Source organism: Tetrao urogallus, assembly GCF_951394365.1.
Source record: "Tetrao urogallus genome assembly, chromosome: 3".
NCBI lineage: Eukaryota > Metazoa > Chordata > Aves > Galliformes > Phasianidae > Tetrao > Tetrao urogallus.
In genome coordinates, this window is record NC_136815.1 from 81,031,320 (window position 1) to 81,046,035 (window position 14,716).

At 37.4% G+C, this 14,716-nt stretch overlaps 1 protein-coding gene across 1 annotated transcript in view; it reads left to right on the plus strand.

Moving 5' to 3' along the window:
- CDYL (chromodomain Y like) overlaps window positions 1-11,268 on the plus strand; it is a gene marked incomplete at both ends in the record, with an annotated part of 56,060 nt that extends 44,792 nt beyond the window's left edge. Inside the window, 5 exons of the mRNA XM_079533746.1 lie at window positions 1,651-1,907; window positions 2,593-2,765; window positions 5,544-5,754; window positions 10,109-10,252; window positions 11,110-11,268. Coding sequence (XP_079389872.1) covers window positions 1,651-1,907; window positions 2,593-2,765; window positions 5,544-5,754; window positions 10,109-10,252; window positions 11,110-11,268 — 944 coding nt within the window. The remainder of the gene's footprint in view (window positions 1-1,650; window positions 1,908-2,592; window positions 2,766-5,543; window positions 5,755-10,108; window positions 10,253-11,109) is intronic.
- Between the last annotated feature and the right edge of the window lie 3,448 nt (window positions 11,269-14,716).

Genomic DNA, 14,716 nt, shown 5'->3' on the forward strand with positions numbered 1-14,716 from the left:
TTCTCAGAAAGAACAGAGAAGCAGTGGCACAGACTGCCCAGGGGGGCAGTGAAGTCACCATCCCTGGAGGTATTCAAGAGACATGTAGATGTGGAACTGAGAGACACGGTTAGTGGGCATGGTGGGGATGGGTTGGTGGGTTGGCTAGGTGATCTTAGTGGTCTTTTCCAACCTTCATGATTCTGTGATTCTAATTAGACAAGATGTAGGAGAGAAGTATTTATTTACAAACATTTAATATAAAGGTTCACTTATTTGAAAGCAATTTCTGTAATAGAAATAGAAGAAAATGTTTAATGTCCCAAATTTACTTTCATTAGTTTTTATATATGACTTCGTATGGGCCAAATTAAGCAACATTTAAATAAAGTTGAAAGGTGGAAATTTAAATTATTGAGGTGAGTCCATATAATGCTGTCATTGGACCAACAATTGTTTTAAAGTATTTTGTAAAATAAATCATTACAGCTTCATGTATTATCCAAACTTGAAAAATATGGCTTCTTCAGCAAGTTTGTGAAGAACGAAACAAGATCCACCAGTGATGCTTAATTGCCTATTTATGTGTTTAAACTCTGCTTTTTAAAGGCAACATATTCATGATGTCCTGGAATATCAGGACTCAGGCTATCCGGTAGATTTTAATACTGACTTAGATCTCAGTTTTCAGCAAGCAGCTTTCAAACGTCCTGTGTCACAGCCTGCAGCATTTTTCCAACATCTTAACCCTGCTGTTCCCTTTCACCTTGCACATTCCATCACATGAATCTGACAAATTTTACATTGAAATTTTAACATGTAGATGGACATAATAAACCCAAGATGTTCTTATTTTGTCTTATGAATGCTAATTAATTGGTATTATGCATCCTAATGTGGAGTACAGAAAAACCTATTCCTTCTGTGCTATGATGAATGGCCTGTTTACTTGCATTCCTTCAAATACTGTCTATTTAAATTACTGGGAACAAGACCAGAAAGACATAATACTCTGTTTGCCAGTTTTAATAGCAAAATTGTTTAGACTTCAGAAATATCTCATTGTCTATGAATCCATTAAAATATCCATCACTCCATGCGTCTTGTTTCTCTCCCGAAGCAATATAGCCTGTATTTCTTCATTTCTATTTTCCTTTAAAGACTACTATGGTGTATATGATCTTGTCAATCAAGGTGTTTATTTGACTTGCTGTAAGTTCATTTTTCTTCCATTTATTAACTTCTCATGTTGTTTGAAATTGGAAGGCATCTGCTTTCTCTTTGCAATCTTGATGCTGTCAGACGACTTAGAGATGTTGAAAAAGGAAAAAGCAGAGCATTCATATCTCTCCTGAATTTATTTATTATACTTCATAAACCTACTGAAGTGCATAGGCATTAGGGACAAATAAGCCTTTTCCTCCTCTCTAAGAACAAATACTGTTGGTTTGCTTTGCTCTTTTTCTCACAAGCATGAAATTCATTTGCATTATTGCACTGTGTACAGTGTATATTTCTGTAACATTTATCCAGCTTCCATGGGAAGAAGTTTAATATTTATTGTATGTTCACAGTGATATGCCTAGTGTATTTTCGTGCTGTAGGGATTATGAGACTGTTGAACTGATAAAATGTAATTAATAGAATGTTACTGTTTAAACTGTTTTCCAGGTACATCTACCTTTATGGAAGCATTAGCAGCCAATGGTACAACCAACATACAGACTTCTGTGACAGGAGTGACAGCCAGCAAGCGGAGGTTTATTGACGACAGGAGAGATCAACCTTTTGATAAAAGGCTGCGGTTCAGTGTGAGACAAACGGAGAGTGCATACCGGTACAGAGACATTGTTGTCAGGAAACAAGATGGATTCACACACATCTTGCTATCAACAAAATCATCTGAAAATAACTCACTAAATCCAGAGGTCAGAACAATCCTGATTCGGGAGGGGGGAAAGAGGTGGCAAGGCTGCAGAAGGAATTATAAATCTCTGCCGTGTTTGTACCTCTTATTCAGGCACAAACACAGTAAGTGAGATTTGGGTTTTTCTTGCAAGTTATTATACATCCAATTGACTTGTAGCTTGATTCAGCTGAGGGTGTTAACTTATGTTATCTGAACATAGATATTTTGATGTTTGATGAACATAGGAGTTTTGATGTACTATATTCTCTAATAGATGTGGAAATCAGTGAAGTGCAACTCAAAACAAACTTTAGTCTGAATCAACGTTCTTTTCCTCTGAACTGGTTGCATGTGCCATCTGCTGTCCAAATTACAGAAATGCTGAATTAATTCTATAGTTAAAGATAACATCTAATAATTTTTTTCTTAATGATTTCATCATCTCATTCTGATCATGTTTAGAAACACAAAGCTAACACCGATGGGGCTTTGGGTTGTTTTGCTGTTTGCTTTTTAAACTTTCTTATATTTGAACAATAAAAAAAACTTTATAAATAGTAACTTTTCTAATATGATGATTGGATCCTAAGGAAAAATGAGAATCTCAAAGACTGAGATCCTTCATGACAAAGGGGAAAGAACAGCATGCTAATTTCTAATGTTATAATAAAAGTACTTTAATGAATTTTATTTTTTTTTTCCAGGTAATGAAGGAAGTCCAAAGTGCACTGAACACAGCAGCTGCAGATGACAGCAAACTCGTGCTGTTCAGTGCAGTTGGTAGCATTTTCTGCTGCGGTCTTGATTTTATTTATTTTATACGACGTTTAACAGATGATAGAAAAAAGGAAAGCACTAAAATGGCAGAAGCTATTAGGTATGTAAACGTATCTTCAGTCATCTGAGCGGGTATTTTTCATTATCCAGTCTGATTTGCTTTATTTTTTCTATTTCAAAAGCCTCTAATTCAACAATACCTCAGACAATCACCTGTTACGTGATAAGCATGCAGCACTTCTTTATAATCCCTGTCCATTTCTATCTGGGTTATTATTTCATGCATCACTATTTATACCATTAAAATTTAACTATGGAAACTAGTGCTATGATGATATTTATCCAGTTGAAGCCAATTTTAAAAGACTTCAACAGCCATACACTTTCAGGAAAGGTAACTGAACGTACAGAAACACAAGATGATTGTGTTGATTGTGACTGAATGGTTAACGGTATAACTGATACAGAACAGTAGAATTATGGATATTTTAGTGGTGAACTAGTAGTGAATAAGTAAATACTAGTTACCTGTTGTGGTTGAACCCAGGAAGCATATGAACACCCTGCTGCCTTTTGCTCATTCCCCCACATCTCAGTGGGATGGGGAGAAAATAGGCAGGAGGAAAAAGGGTAGAAATTGTAGGTTGAGATTAAAAAGTATTTACTTAAAAAAAGGAAGAAAAAAATAACAGTAATGGTAACTTATACACACATACACAACCATAAACTAGAAGAATGTTTATCAAAAAATGTATGGATCTTGCATCCCCGAGTACATGGAAGCTCTGTTTTCTATGGCCTGAGATCTTGCGTTAACTCCTGCATACTTCCAGAATAACTGTACTCCTTCAGAGACCTATGTTCAGTTGCTACCATGCTGTATATGTCTAAACTTTAAAAAAACTCATAAATTTGTGTAAATCTCCCCATACAGTATCTAAAACTGAATTGAAAAGACACCTGTCATTCAGATTAAAAGATTGTTCCACAAATTGCTGATTTCTATATGTTCACCTCTGAATTTAATAATCATGTACCTGCACTAAATATGAGCAATGTCATCCTTATGTATCAGACCTATTAACTATTTGAGGGAGCTGGGCTTGTTCAGCCTGGAGAAGAGAAGGCTGTGAGGTGATGTCATTTGCAGCCTTCCAGTACCTAAAGGGAGCCTACAAACAGGAGGGGAATCAACTCTTTGAAAGGGTAGATAACAGCAGGACAAGGGGAAATGGTTTTAAGTTGAAGGAAGGAAGATTTAGGTTGAGTATCACCAGGGAAGTTCTTCACAGAGAGTGTGATGAGGTGCTGGAACAGGCTGCCCAGAGAGGTTTTGGATGCCCTGTCCCTGGAGGTATTCAAGGCCATGTTGGATGGGGCCCTGGACAGCCTGATCTAGTATTGAATGAATGGGGAGGTTGGTAGCCCTGCCTGCAGCAGGGGGTTGGAGATTCATGATCCTTGAGGTCCTTTCCAACCTGGGCCATTCTATGATTAACTACGAAATGTCAGTATCTTACTTGTGAGTTTGGAGTCTCTCTCCCTGTCCCCCAACTTTTATGCATGCACACTTTTCATTGGAACTGGGATGAATGTCTTTTTGTGTCGATAATATGAGAATACACAATTGTAGCTTAGTATCGCATCATCATGTAAGAGAGAGTGGCTGTGTGAGGCACAAGATTTTAACACAAACACTTCCATACCAGGGTCATTAAATGCACATCTGTTCTATAACTGTGCTTTGTTGAACTGGGAGAAATGTCAGACTTCCGCACAGAGTGTAGAGGTTGGAAGGGGACCTTGGGATTCATCTGGTCCCCTCAGCAGGGTGCCCAGGACCACGTCTAGACAGGGCTTTGAAGTTTGTGCCCACTGACTCTTGTTTTGTTACTGAGAATCACTGGAAAGAGCCTAGCTATGTCTTCCCTGCAGCCTCCCTGCAGCTGTCTGTATACATTGATAAGATCATTCCCACGTTGAGCCTTCTCTTCTCCAGGCTGAACAGTCCCAACCTTTCCTCACAGAAGATATGCTCCAGTCTGTTAATCAGCTTTGTGGCCCATTGCTGAACACTGTCCAATAACACCCTGTCTCCCTTGTATTTGGGAGCCCAGAACTGGACACAGTATTTTAGGTGTGTTTTTCCTTATGCTGAGGGGAAGGATCACCTCACTCAACCTACTAACGACACTCCTCATAGCGCAGCACACAATATCATTAGTCTTCTTTGCCATGAGGCAAATGTGCAACTTGGTGTCAACTGGGACTGAGTCTTTTTTTCTGCCAGGCTGCTTTCATTGGCCTCCTGAATGAATTAGTGCATGGAGCCGTTGCTTCCATGCTGGACTTTGCACTCCTTTTTGTTGAACTTCGTGAGGTTCCCGTTAGATGTTTCTCCAGTCTGTAGAGGTCTCTGGATGGCAGAACAATACTGTAGCCAGGCTTTTTAATGCTCAATAAGCTTTCTGAGAGTGCACTAACCCACCTAGGTCACAAATGAATTTGAATGTGACTGGACTGAGTACTTAGCCCTGGGATATAGGGCTGGCAACTGGCCTCCAACTAGACTTCGTACCACTGATCACCATCCTTTGGGCCCAACCATTCAGCCAGTTTTCAATCCACCTCACCATATCCATACTTCATCAGCTTCCCTGTGAGGGTTTTATGGGAGATGGTGATGAAAGACTTACTGAAGTCTAGGCAGACAACATCAGCTGCTCTCTCCTCATTGGCAAAGCTAGTCACCTCCACAGTAGGTTATCAGGTTGGTTTTGAAAGTGACGTTGCTATAGAGATTAATTATTACTTGAGATCTCAAGGGCTGGTATATTTTGCTTTTAATACATGAGTGCATGTTCTTGTTTTTCTTCAGGAATTTTGTGAATACTTTTATTCAGTTTAAGAAGCCTATCATTGTAGCAGTAAATGGCCCAGCCATTGGACTTGGAGCATCTATATTGCCTCTGTGTGACGTGGTTTGGGCTAATGAGAAGGCTTGGTTTCAGACACCATACACTACTTTTGGACAAAGTCCAGATGGATGTTCATCCCTTACATTCCCCCGGATAATGGGCCTGGCTTCTGTAAGTAGCTTGCAGGGCAGGGGATGACAGCTTCACAATACAGTTGTGAAACTTTATCCAGCGATTTCACGATCTTTTAAGCTTTGCTGTGCTATCTTTATTATTCTTTCTCTCTTGAATACTTTTCATGAGAAACCAGTATTTATAGGTTCTCTGCTGTTGCAACTTAGCTTACAACTGAGGGCACCAAACAACCAGCGTGAGACCTAATCCCACATCAAGGGCAGCCTTAACCCTTTTGGTGGCAGAAGGGGAAGGTGTGTACCTGGATACATGCTCCCAGCTGAGGTCTTATGAAGACCAGCCAATGGTGTCTTGCATTCAGCACAGCATCAGGAAGTGTAGTAAAGAGTACATTGGTCTGTGCTTATGTTGCAGATCCCTGTATCACCAACTATCAGCAGTCTTATGCTAATATGCAAAATAGGTAAATCAGCTTTCATGCACTCATTATTCTCAAGAAGCTTCCCTATTTTATGCATCTCTCCTGATGTTAAATGAGTGCGTTATGCAGGAAATACTTGATCCAAGTCACCCCTGCAAATCCTTTTTTTTTTTTTTCTCATCTAAATTTTAGCTTTGTATTTTGTTTGTACAGTTTTAATGGCTTGAAATAACTGATAATGCTTTGCATTGCTGCTGAAGCTATAAGCCACATTATTTAAGTTTTTCTTTTTTCCTGTTTTCCAATCAGATAAAAGAATTGAACGTAAAAAAGAAAATGCTACTTAAAATGTTCTTACCTACATTATTTTTGTTGTTTACTTTTTTTTATGCTGCATTCCTTGAAAACTTGGACCTATGTCCCATTGCAGTTGAAACTGAATAGTAGCAGTGTGAAACAAGCACTCACAGCTCTGTGTTTTTTTCCTAAGTTACTGTTTATTATATAATCCAGTTTTCCCCCATAGGCATTTATTGATTTTAAAAATACAAATTTTTAACATGTTAAAAGCATCAGGTTGAACAGATCTCATAACTAATTAATTGCGTGATGTCTGGATTTAGTGAGTAGAAGGAAAAAGAAAAGGTAATTGAAACAGGTTGATAGTTATGAGTATATTTAATATATGAGCATGTTACAACCTACTGATTGTTCCTTTCCCTTTTTATTTGGACATCAATCCATTCGTTCATCCATTCATCCATCCATTCCATCCATCCTCGTCCTTTAGAGTGAGTCTTGTGGTTGTTACTTTTTGTTTCTTCAGAACTTTCATAAAAACACAAGCTCTTCCCTAGTGTACTCTTTCATTTGCCTTCGTGAATGCTCTCATCCTTAAATCTAAAGATCTAAATACAAAGCTTCTAGTGCAAATAATACTGTACTACTCCATAGCTAAATGCATTTTCCAAGGGAAAGTCCAAGCTGCTGCTTTCATACTATTGTTGACCCTTTGCAGTGTCAATGCTGTGCAAGGCAAAGTTGGTCTTTAATCAGTGGGTTTTGTGAAATCTATTCAGAACATGTTGGAAATTTCATTAAAGCAGCATGCTTCCCTGGGAAGTCAGCAGAAACAAGAGGCAGCTAGCAGGAGATGACAGACATTTAGGGAGGAAAAAAAAAAAAGTCCTACAAAAGAAAGGGGACCTCTGTCTGCTTTGAAACTTTTTTTTTTACAAATGTATTGAAACAGATACCAAGTAAGTCCCACACACAGCTCTTGTACGTTGGTTTCATTGCATTCTTTTTATCAGCAACACCTAGTAAAAATATTCTAGGGCAAGACTGTTGGAAAAACCTTCACGGAGTGGGTCAGTCTCAGCTGCTGAGCAGTCTGTCGTGTAGAATTTTTTCCTAGAATATGGTTGATGTAAAGCTCATCACTGCAGGAAATTTGAAGTACAGACTTGGGATTCAAAACTGATTCTGTATTGGGAATACCAAGAAATTTAGAAGAATGCTTAAGCTCTGCTTTCAAGTTCTGAAAGCAAATCTGCAATAGAGGTTCTGAAGTCTGTTTGGGAAGCCCTGTTACTGTGTGTCTGCTGTGGAGTTCTTGCTCTGTTTTTTCTGGTTCTTGCTATAAAGCACAGGAGCTGTGGGATCAAGTTATACACACCTGCTTTTTTTTCAATCAGTCTGCAGCATGCTGGCACTGCATCTTAAGCTTTTGTGTCATACATGGGGGATTCATATTTCCCAGAGTCTGTAGTCTACATCAGTCAGGATCTTCAGCACTATAGGGAGCTGCCTCTTAGCAGTGCATGGGAGAGTTGAGGTGCTCTGTGGCATCTATGTTTGTGTGGAAGTGCCGTGATGCACTTTCTGTTGAAAGAGGGAAACTGAGACCAGCAGATGTCTCAGTGCCTTATGGCAGTTCCTTAGTGAAAGGAGAAGTATGAAACTGAGTTCATGAATATGAGAATTGGTCATGAGAACGTGGTGTTAATGAAGTATTTTTATCATCTTCATCTCTACGGCTGTATTTTATTTCTTGGAAAGTAGGCAACAAGTGTGTTAAATTTCAGATCAAATACAAGACGTGGTCAGATGAATAAAACTTGTTTGGCAGTGGGTCTCCAGCATACAATATGTACAAATCTAAAGATTCCCTTTTGAAATCTGTCAGCTAAGATCACTATTGAGTGTGCATTTCATGCAAGGTTTTCTGCTTGTGCTGTGATACAACTTGCAGAAATAAGATAATTGCACTGCTAGTGCTTGTTGTCTTCACATTCAGGAGAACAGTGTCTTTGACAATAATAATGATGATGTTTCCTAGCATTCATTTTTTACCTCATCACTTAAGATCTATGTGAAGAATATGTAACTAACTAGCTGACTTCAAGTGTAAAATTTCCTAACTCCCAGTAGATTGTCTTCACGTTTTTATCAAAATCAGTGCTAAGTGTCTTTCAAAACTGAATTTAAATTTCTAAATATTTTTTCCTCCCTTTCCTGTTTTTTCAGTCAAAATTGTCTATCACTGATTTTTGGCTAGCATTACAAGTCAGTATTGTTTGTGTATGATCCAGAAAAATTAGAAAATATAATTATTATGATAAATCTTGCATAGTTAAGTTTCCTGGAACCTGTCACAGAAGGTATTACTAACAGGAGTATATAGATTATATGTCAAAGATCCTAGGAAGCATTCCTTTCACAAGCCAACTGAGCTGGGGGTCAGCAACTGAACAGCCTCATGTTCCAAGTGTCCAGTGATAACTTCGTCATATTTTCACTGTAATTAGTCATTAAAGAGCAGTAAGGCTGATTTTCCAAAGTTGACGATTACTCTGAGCTTTTAATCTTCACTGGCTGTTACCATGCAGCTATCAAGGCAAACACAAAGTTTAATTGTCTGTAGAAGAATCTTCATTAAGAGAGATACATAAACATGTAGAGTCCCGTTTAACAGGGAAGCTATTAAACAGTCACATGTGTGATTGGAAATCAACAAATTTTACAGAGATTGTTGTATAAAATGTATTGTTCTTCTGTACCTTTATTAATGCTTTTTTCAATGTATAAGATCTTCCTAAGATTTTGGGTTCTGATCATTTTTGTTTGTGTTTTTTATTGTTGTGGTGGGTTTTCTGTTTGTTTGTTTGTTAATTCCTTCCAAAAAAATTCCTCTATCAGCTTCAGAAAGAATTAATCAGTTCAATATTAATTTTCTATGACTTTGAACAGAAAACAGCTAATATCCCATTCACTCGCTTCAGTGGGTTTTGGAAATTGAACTCCAAAAGATGAGCCATCTATTTCAAATGTTACATCATACATGAAATGCTACGAAGACATGTGAGATGGGCTCAAAATAAACCATATATATATATTTAGGTTTCAGAATGTTCAGTATGAAAAAAAAAATAACAGCAGACCATTTAACTACGCTTTTCTTGCAAGACGAGCAGTTCACAGGAGGTCTACCACAAGAATTAGGTGATCTTTATAATTTACACATAAATGTAGACTTAAAAATATTTTTAAAAATTATATTTTTTTTTAAAGTAAGACTTAGTTACTGCAAGCATTGCTATCATGGAAAGCAAGGTGATGAGTTCATTACAGATCTGTCAGGCATTGTAATCTGTTACCATATGTACCATATGCTGCAGTACTCCAAGAAAGCCGAAGCTTACGTACACTCATGAATAGGAAATAACAAAAAACCATCTACACATTTCACACTTAATCATAGACCTCTATTTCTACAGCTACTGAAGCTGTATAGTCAACACCACTGACCAGCTCATCTGTGGGCAGCTCTTTATCTTTAAAAGCTGGAAGAGCCATAGTCAAACTCTTAAATAGCGTAGGCATTTTCTCTTTTCTTTTGAGCATTTTTCCTTTAATGAGTTCTGTCTCATTACATTTCATACCAGAAGTAACTTTTTATCCCTTCAGGCCAATGAAATGTTGTTCAGTGGAAGGAAGTTGACTGCGCAGGAAGCTTGTGCCAAAGGACTGGTCTCTCAAGTGTTTTGGCCAGGAACGTTCACACAAGAAGTAATGGTTCGAATAAAGGAACTGGTGACATGTAATTCAGTTGTAAGTGTCCTTAATTTAACTATGAACAACTTACTGTAAGGAAATAAATAAAAATTAATGTATTGTTAAACTACATCGTTACATCTTCCCTCTCAAAAAAAAAGAGACAAGTAATGAGTATTAATGTGCTTTTTTATTTTAATTTTTTTTTGTTCTTGATTTAAAGAGTTCATACCTGTTGGTTTTTTTTGCAAACCATATGCTGTAATATGTTGTGGCTAAGAATACTCTACTCTTTCAGAATATACTTTCTTTTTAACTTAAGTGTAAATGATACAGTAAATAAGTCCAACTTATTCTAATTAACAGTGTAAACAGTTGCCCTAGTCATATTTTGAGTTGTAATTTAAATTACCAAGGAAATTGATAATAATTCTGTAGCAAAAATGCAGTTTTTGACAACAGGCTAAACTTTCAGTTTTTACTGGTAATGCTTGTGGCACTCATGTCTGTGTTTCAGCAGTTCTGCATGATGGCTGCAACCACCACAATCCAATGCTTCCTTAGGGAAAGAAATACAGTACAAAGCAACTGTTACATACAGATATTGTGGATTTTGAAACAGAATAAGTGAAAAAGCCAACTTTTGATTTTTTTTTTTTTCCCCCAATCTTTTTAAAATGTTGTTTAAGTTAGAATGTCTGCCTGGTTATTAGAGCAGTTTTGGATAACAGTATTACCGTTAACCTTCACCAAAATGAAGTTAGTTTTCTCATGTTATCACTGTGAAATCATGGACATGTAGTACATGAATAGTTTGAAAAGCTCACATATATGAATAACATCAGGATCTGTTTGTATAAAACTAAATGTGCAAGCTGCTCAAAACTGAACAAACTCTTCTTTTTCTGGTGTAGGTACTTGAAGAATCCAAAGCTCTAGTACGTAATATTATGAAGGTGGACTTGGAACAAGCAAATGAAAAGGAGTGTGAAGTTTTGAAGAAAATCTGGGGCTCAGCACAGGGGATGGACTCCATGTTAAAATATCTGCAAAGAAAAATCGATGAGTTCTGATGAGGTGCCCATTGACACTGGAATTGTACTTCTTGGACATCAGGGCAAACAAAATATGCCCGTTTTAAAACCTATATAAACTCACCCCTGGCTCAGCTTGGGAACAGTAGTAAATCCCTCCTCCCCACCCCCCCAGTTTTATTGTCAAGGGGTATGACAGTACTGTATCACTTAAATTTGAACAAAACTCCTTTCTCCTTGATTGTTGTGTGTGTGTGTGTATATATGCACATGCATAAAGTATGTGTGTGTGCACGTATACATAGCTTTTATATTTACACAGTGTAATGCGTGACAGCGTGTACATAGACACATGTGCACACAGAAGGTAAACAATGACAGAGTGCACTACCCACCATCTCCTTAAAGCCTCTAGTTTTGGTCATCGTTGGCTAGTACTGTATCAGGCAGAGAACGGATTAAAAAGCAAATGGTGTTGCATTATTTTCTGCGTGGCAGGGAAATCTGGAATAACTCTTTTCTTTTATCATTAGAATACAGAATCGAAACGGGTATTAGCCAGCCCTTACTTTCACTGCCCAACAAGTCAGCTAAGATGTAAGGCACTGTCTCAGAAGAAGGTTGACATACCTCAGTGGAACATCCTAATGTTTTTCAGATGAACTCCTTAAAGCTTAGATCAAAAATATCACCCAAAAGAGAGCATGCTCAGGATTAATGCTAAGGAAACACTCTGCCCTTTCCAGGGGAGTGGTGTAAAGGGGTGGGAGGAAGAGAGCAGGAATGCATTTAATTCTTACCCAGATAACGTGAAGAAACCACTGTCTCATGGGGAAAGGCAATGAGGAGAAGCAGGGGGAACGTGGAGGGGAAAGGAAAAAAAGACAAAAAAAGCTTGTTTTGCAGTATTAGTGAATCACTGAATATCTATGTATGAATATCCTAAGTTATAAGTTAGTTTTAGTGGGTTTTCAAATAGCCTTTTTTTTTTTCTTAATAACTACATAAGTGCTTCTGTTGCTGGGTGAGAATACTACTTTATATACAGTTGTTTGGTTTTTATTTCCTATTTGCTGGTTTAATTGATGTATTACACCAAAAATGCATTTTATGTTCATAAATTTTAGGTTCACTTAGAATATATTATTTAATAAGTTAAAATTCTTTTGGCACACTATTAAGTAAAAAAAAACTTTAAAAAAAAAAAACTACCTTATATTAGATGTTTAATGTTCTTTGTCTACGCTTTTTTTATTATTTTAAATATACACTATATACAGTATGGTGTAAAAGAGTGCCCTGTGTAAATAGACCTATTTTGCATTCCTTTCAGGAGTGGTTATTGATTCCTGACTGCAGATATCTATTATTATTTGGGTATCTGTGCTTGCAATCTTATTGAATGTATTATGAAGAATGGAATAGAAATCAAACCTTATTTTTGTACAGTTTTGAAGTTTTTACTTGGAACTGACCCACCTCCCCTTCCCAGTGGAGAGCTGTACAGTGTGTAAATCTGCCTTTACCTTGGATTGGTACAGTATTTTTGCATCTGTGGGACCTACTTTTTTGTTCTAGTAGTTTGAACTATATATAAACTGTACAATCTGTAAAGTTTTTATAGAATAAATATTCAGCTGTGAAAACTGGTTAAATAAAACTAATATTTCTTAACACATTTTAAACGTGGTTCTCATACAGTTGTCTTTTTCAAAGGCAGTTCTGATTTTAGAGGAAGCACTGCTTAAAACTTGAAAATTAGTGACCTCATGTTTTTCATGTTTTCATGTTATTCATGTTTTACTCTGTCAAACATATATAAGCTCTTACTCGTTTCCTTCAGTGAAAACCTGGTTGTGGTAAACAGCACTGACATTTTCTCCAAGAAGAGGATGATAACACCTCAGGACAGCCCTTTTCTGGTACCTTGGAAGGGGCATTTGGGCACAGGTTGAAGCTGTTCCGGCTTGAGAATCATTTTTGCTGTCCTTACATACAGGAGAATTTCTCTGAAACAGCAGACTGGACCTAGAGATAGGAGAGATATTACACCAATCCGAGATCAGTCAATTCAGGTGGAAATTGAATTCCACTTCATTTTGTGCTGCTACTGTCAGTCAGGCTGTTACTATGCCTACAATTTGCATATTCAGCTGCAAATAAATTGGAAAAAATCCTTAGTTCAGACCAATTTCTGTACACAATAACAAACCTTACACTTACAAATTGTGCCTTCATTCATAAATGTACATATCAGTACATTGAGCTACACAGATGCTGCTTCATAGGAAAATAATGTACAGCCCCATATATATCAGAAAGCATCTTTGGTGCCCAATAGTTACCGATGTGCAAAACTTGCCTATGGAGGGTCTGAGGAATTTCTTCATTCCAGGTCAGAAGCATCCAGCAGAAAATGTAAAATAGTGAAGGCACAGTTACACTGTTATACTGAAGAAATCATACAGGGAGTAAACAAGGTAGGGTTTATTATTTCTTTGGTTCTAGAATGAATATACAGAAGCAATGAATGAAAATCTTACCCCACAGGAGATGCCCGTCCAGCAAGGCAGACTTCCAGAGTTGAAGTAGAACTCTGTGCTCCTTTTTTTTTTTTTTTTTTTTTTTTTTTTTTTTTTTTTTTTTTTTTTTTTTTAAATCAGCCTCCCCTCAAATCTGAATTGCTGCCATCTATCTCTGTCCACGGGCACTGTCTCCAATAGCTGCAGGTATGTGAATCTTATGTAGTCTTCTCTTATTATTTCGTATGGTTTCCTAACACAGCAGGAAAAAAAATAATGATAATTTAAATTATATTGATAAGGAAATGTGAAAAAATAAGGTTCTGTTTCTTCCTCCAAATATCTAATAGGTAACAGAACTTTCAGCTGCTCTCAAATAGAACTTCTTTGCCTCAGAAAACTGAGGAGTGTGTACCTGAGTGGAACAGCATTAAGGAGAGTTTAGTCTTTCAAAACTATAACAGAACAACGCCAACACAATGATGTCCTTCTAATAGCAAGCAATAAGACATGAGAAATCATAAGTAAGTGACTTAAGAGCTTTTAAAATGAGTACTTTCAAGTTGCCTTCACAGAAGTCAGGTCTTTGTCTAGCCTGGTTCACTGCAGATACTTGTGGTGTTCCACATAAACTTGCACCACTGCACAGATAAATCAGGTTTAGCTTCCTGCTGCTTAAAGGCAGCTGCACCCACTGGGGGATTGACTGGGCCCAGGAGAAGGGTGAGAAGGGCTGCTGAAACCAGCATTTCTTCAAAGGCACCTCACTTGGAGTCGCAACCTCCCAGAAGCAGTTGTACATGAAGACTGCTTTTCTATGCTGATTCTAGTACTGATGTGTAAACAACTTCTGAGCATCATAAGGTTGTTGGACCCAGGTGCAAAGCAGGATCATAGAAACAGGATCTTTCTGAATGCTTGAGAGAACTTTCCCATGGTGTTTTGCAGCTTATTTTTGTAATAAG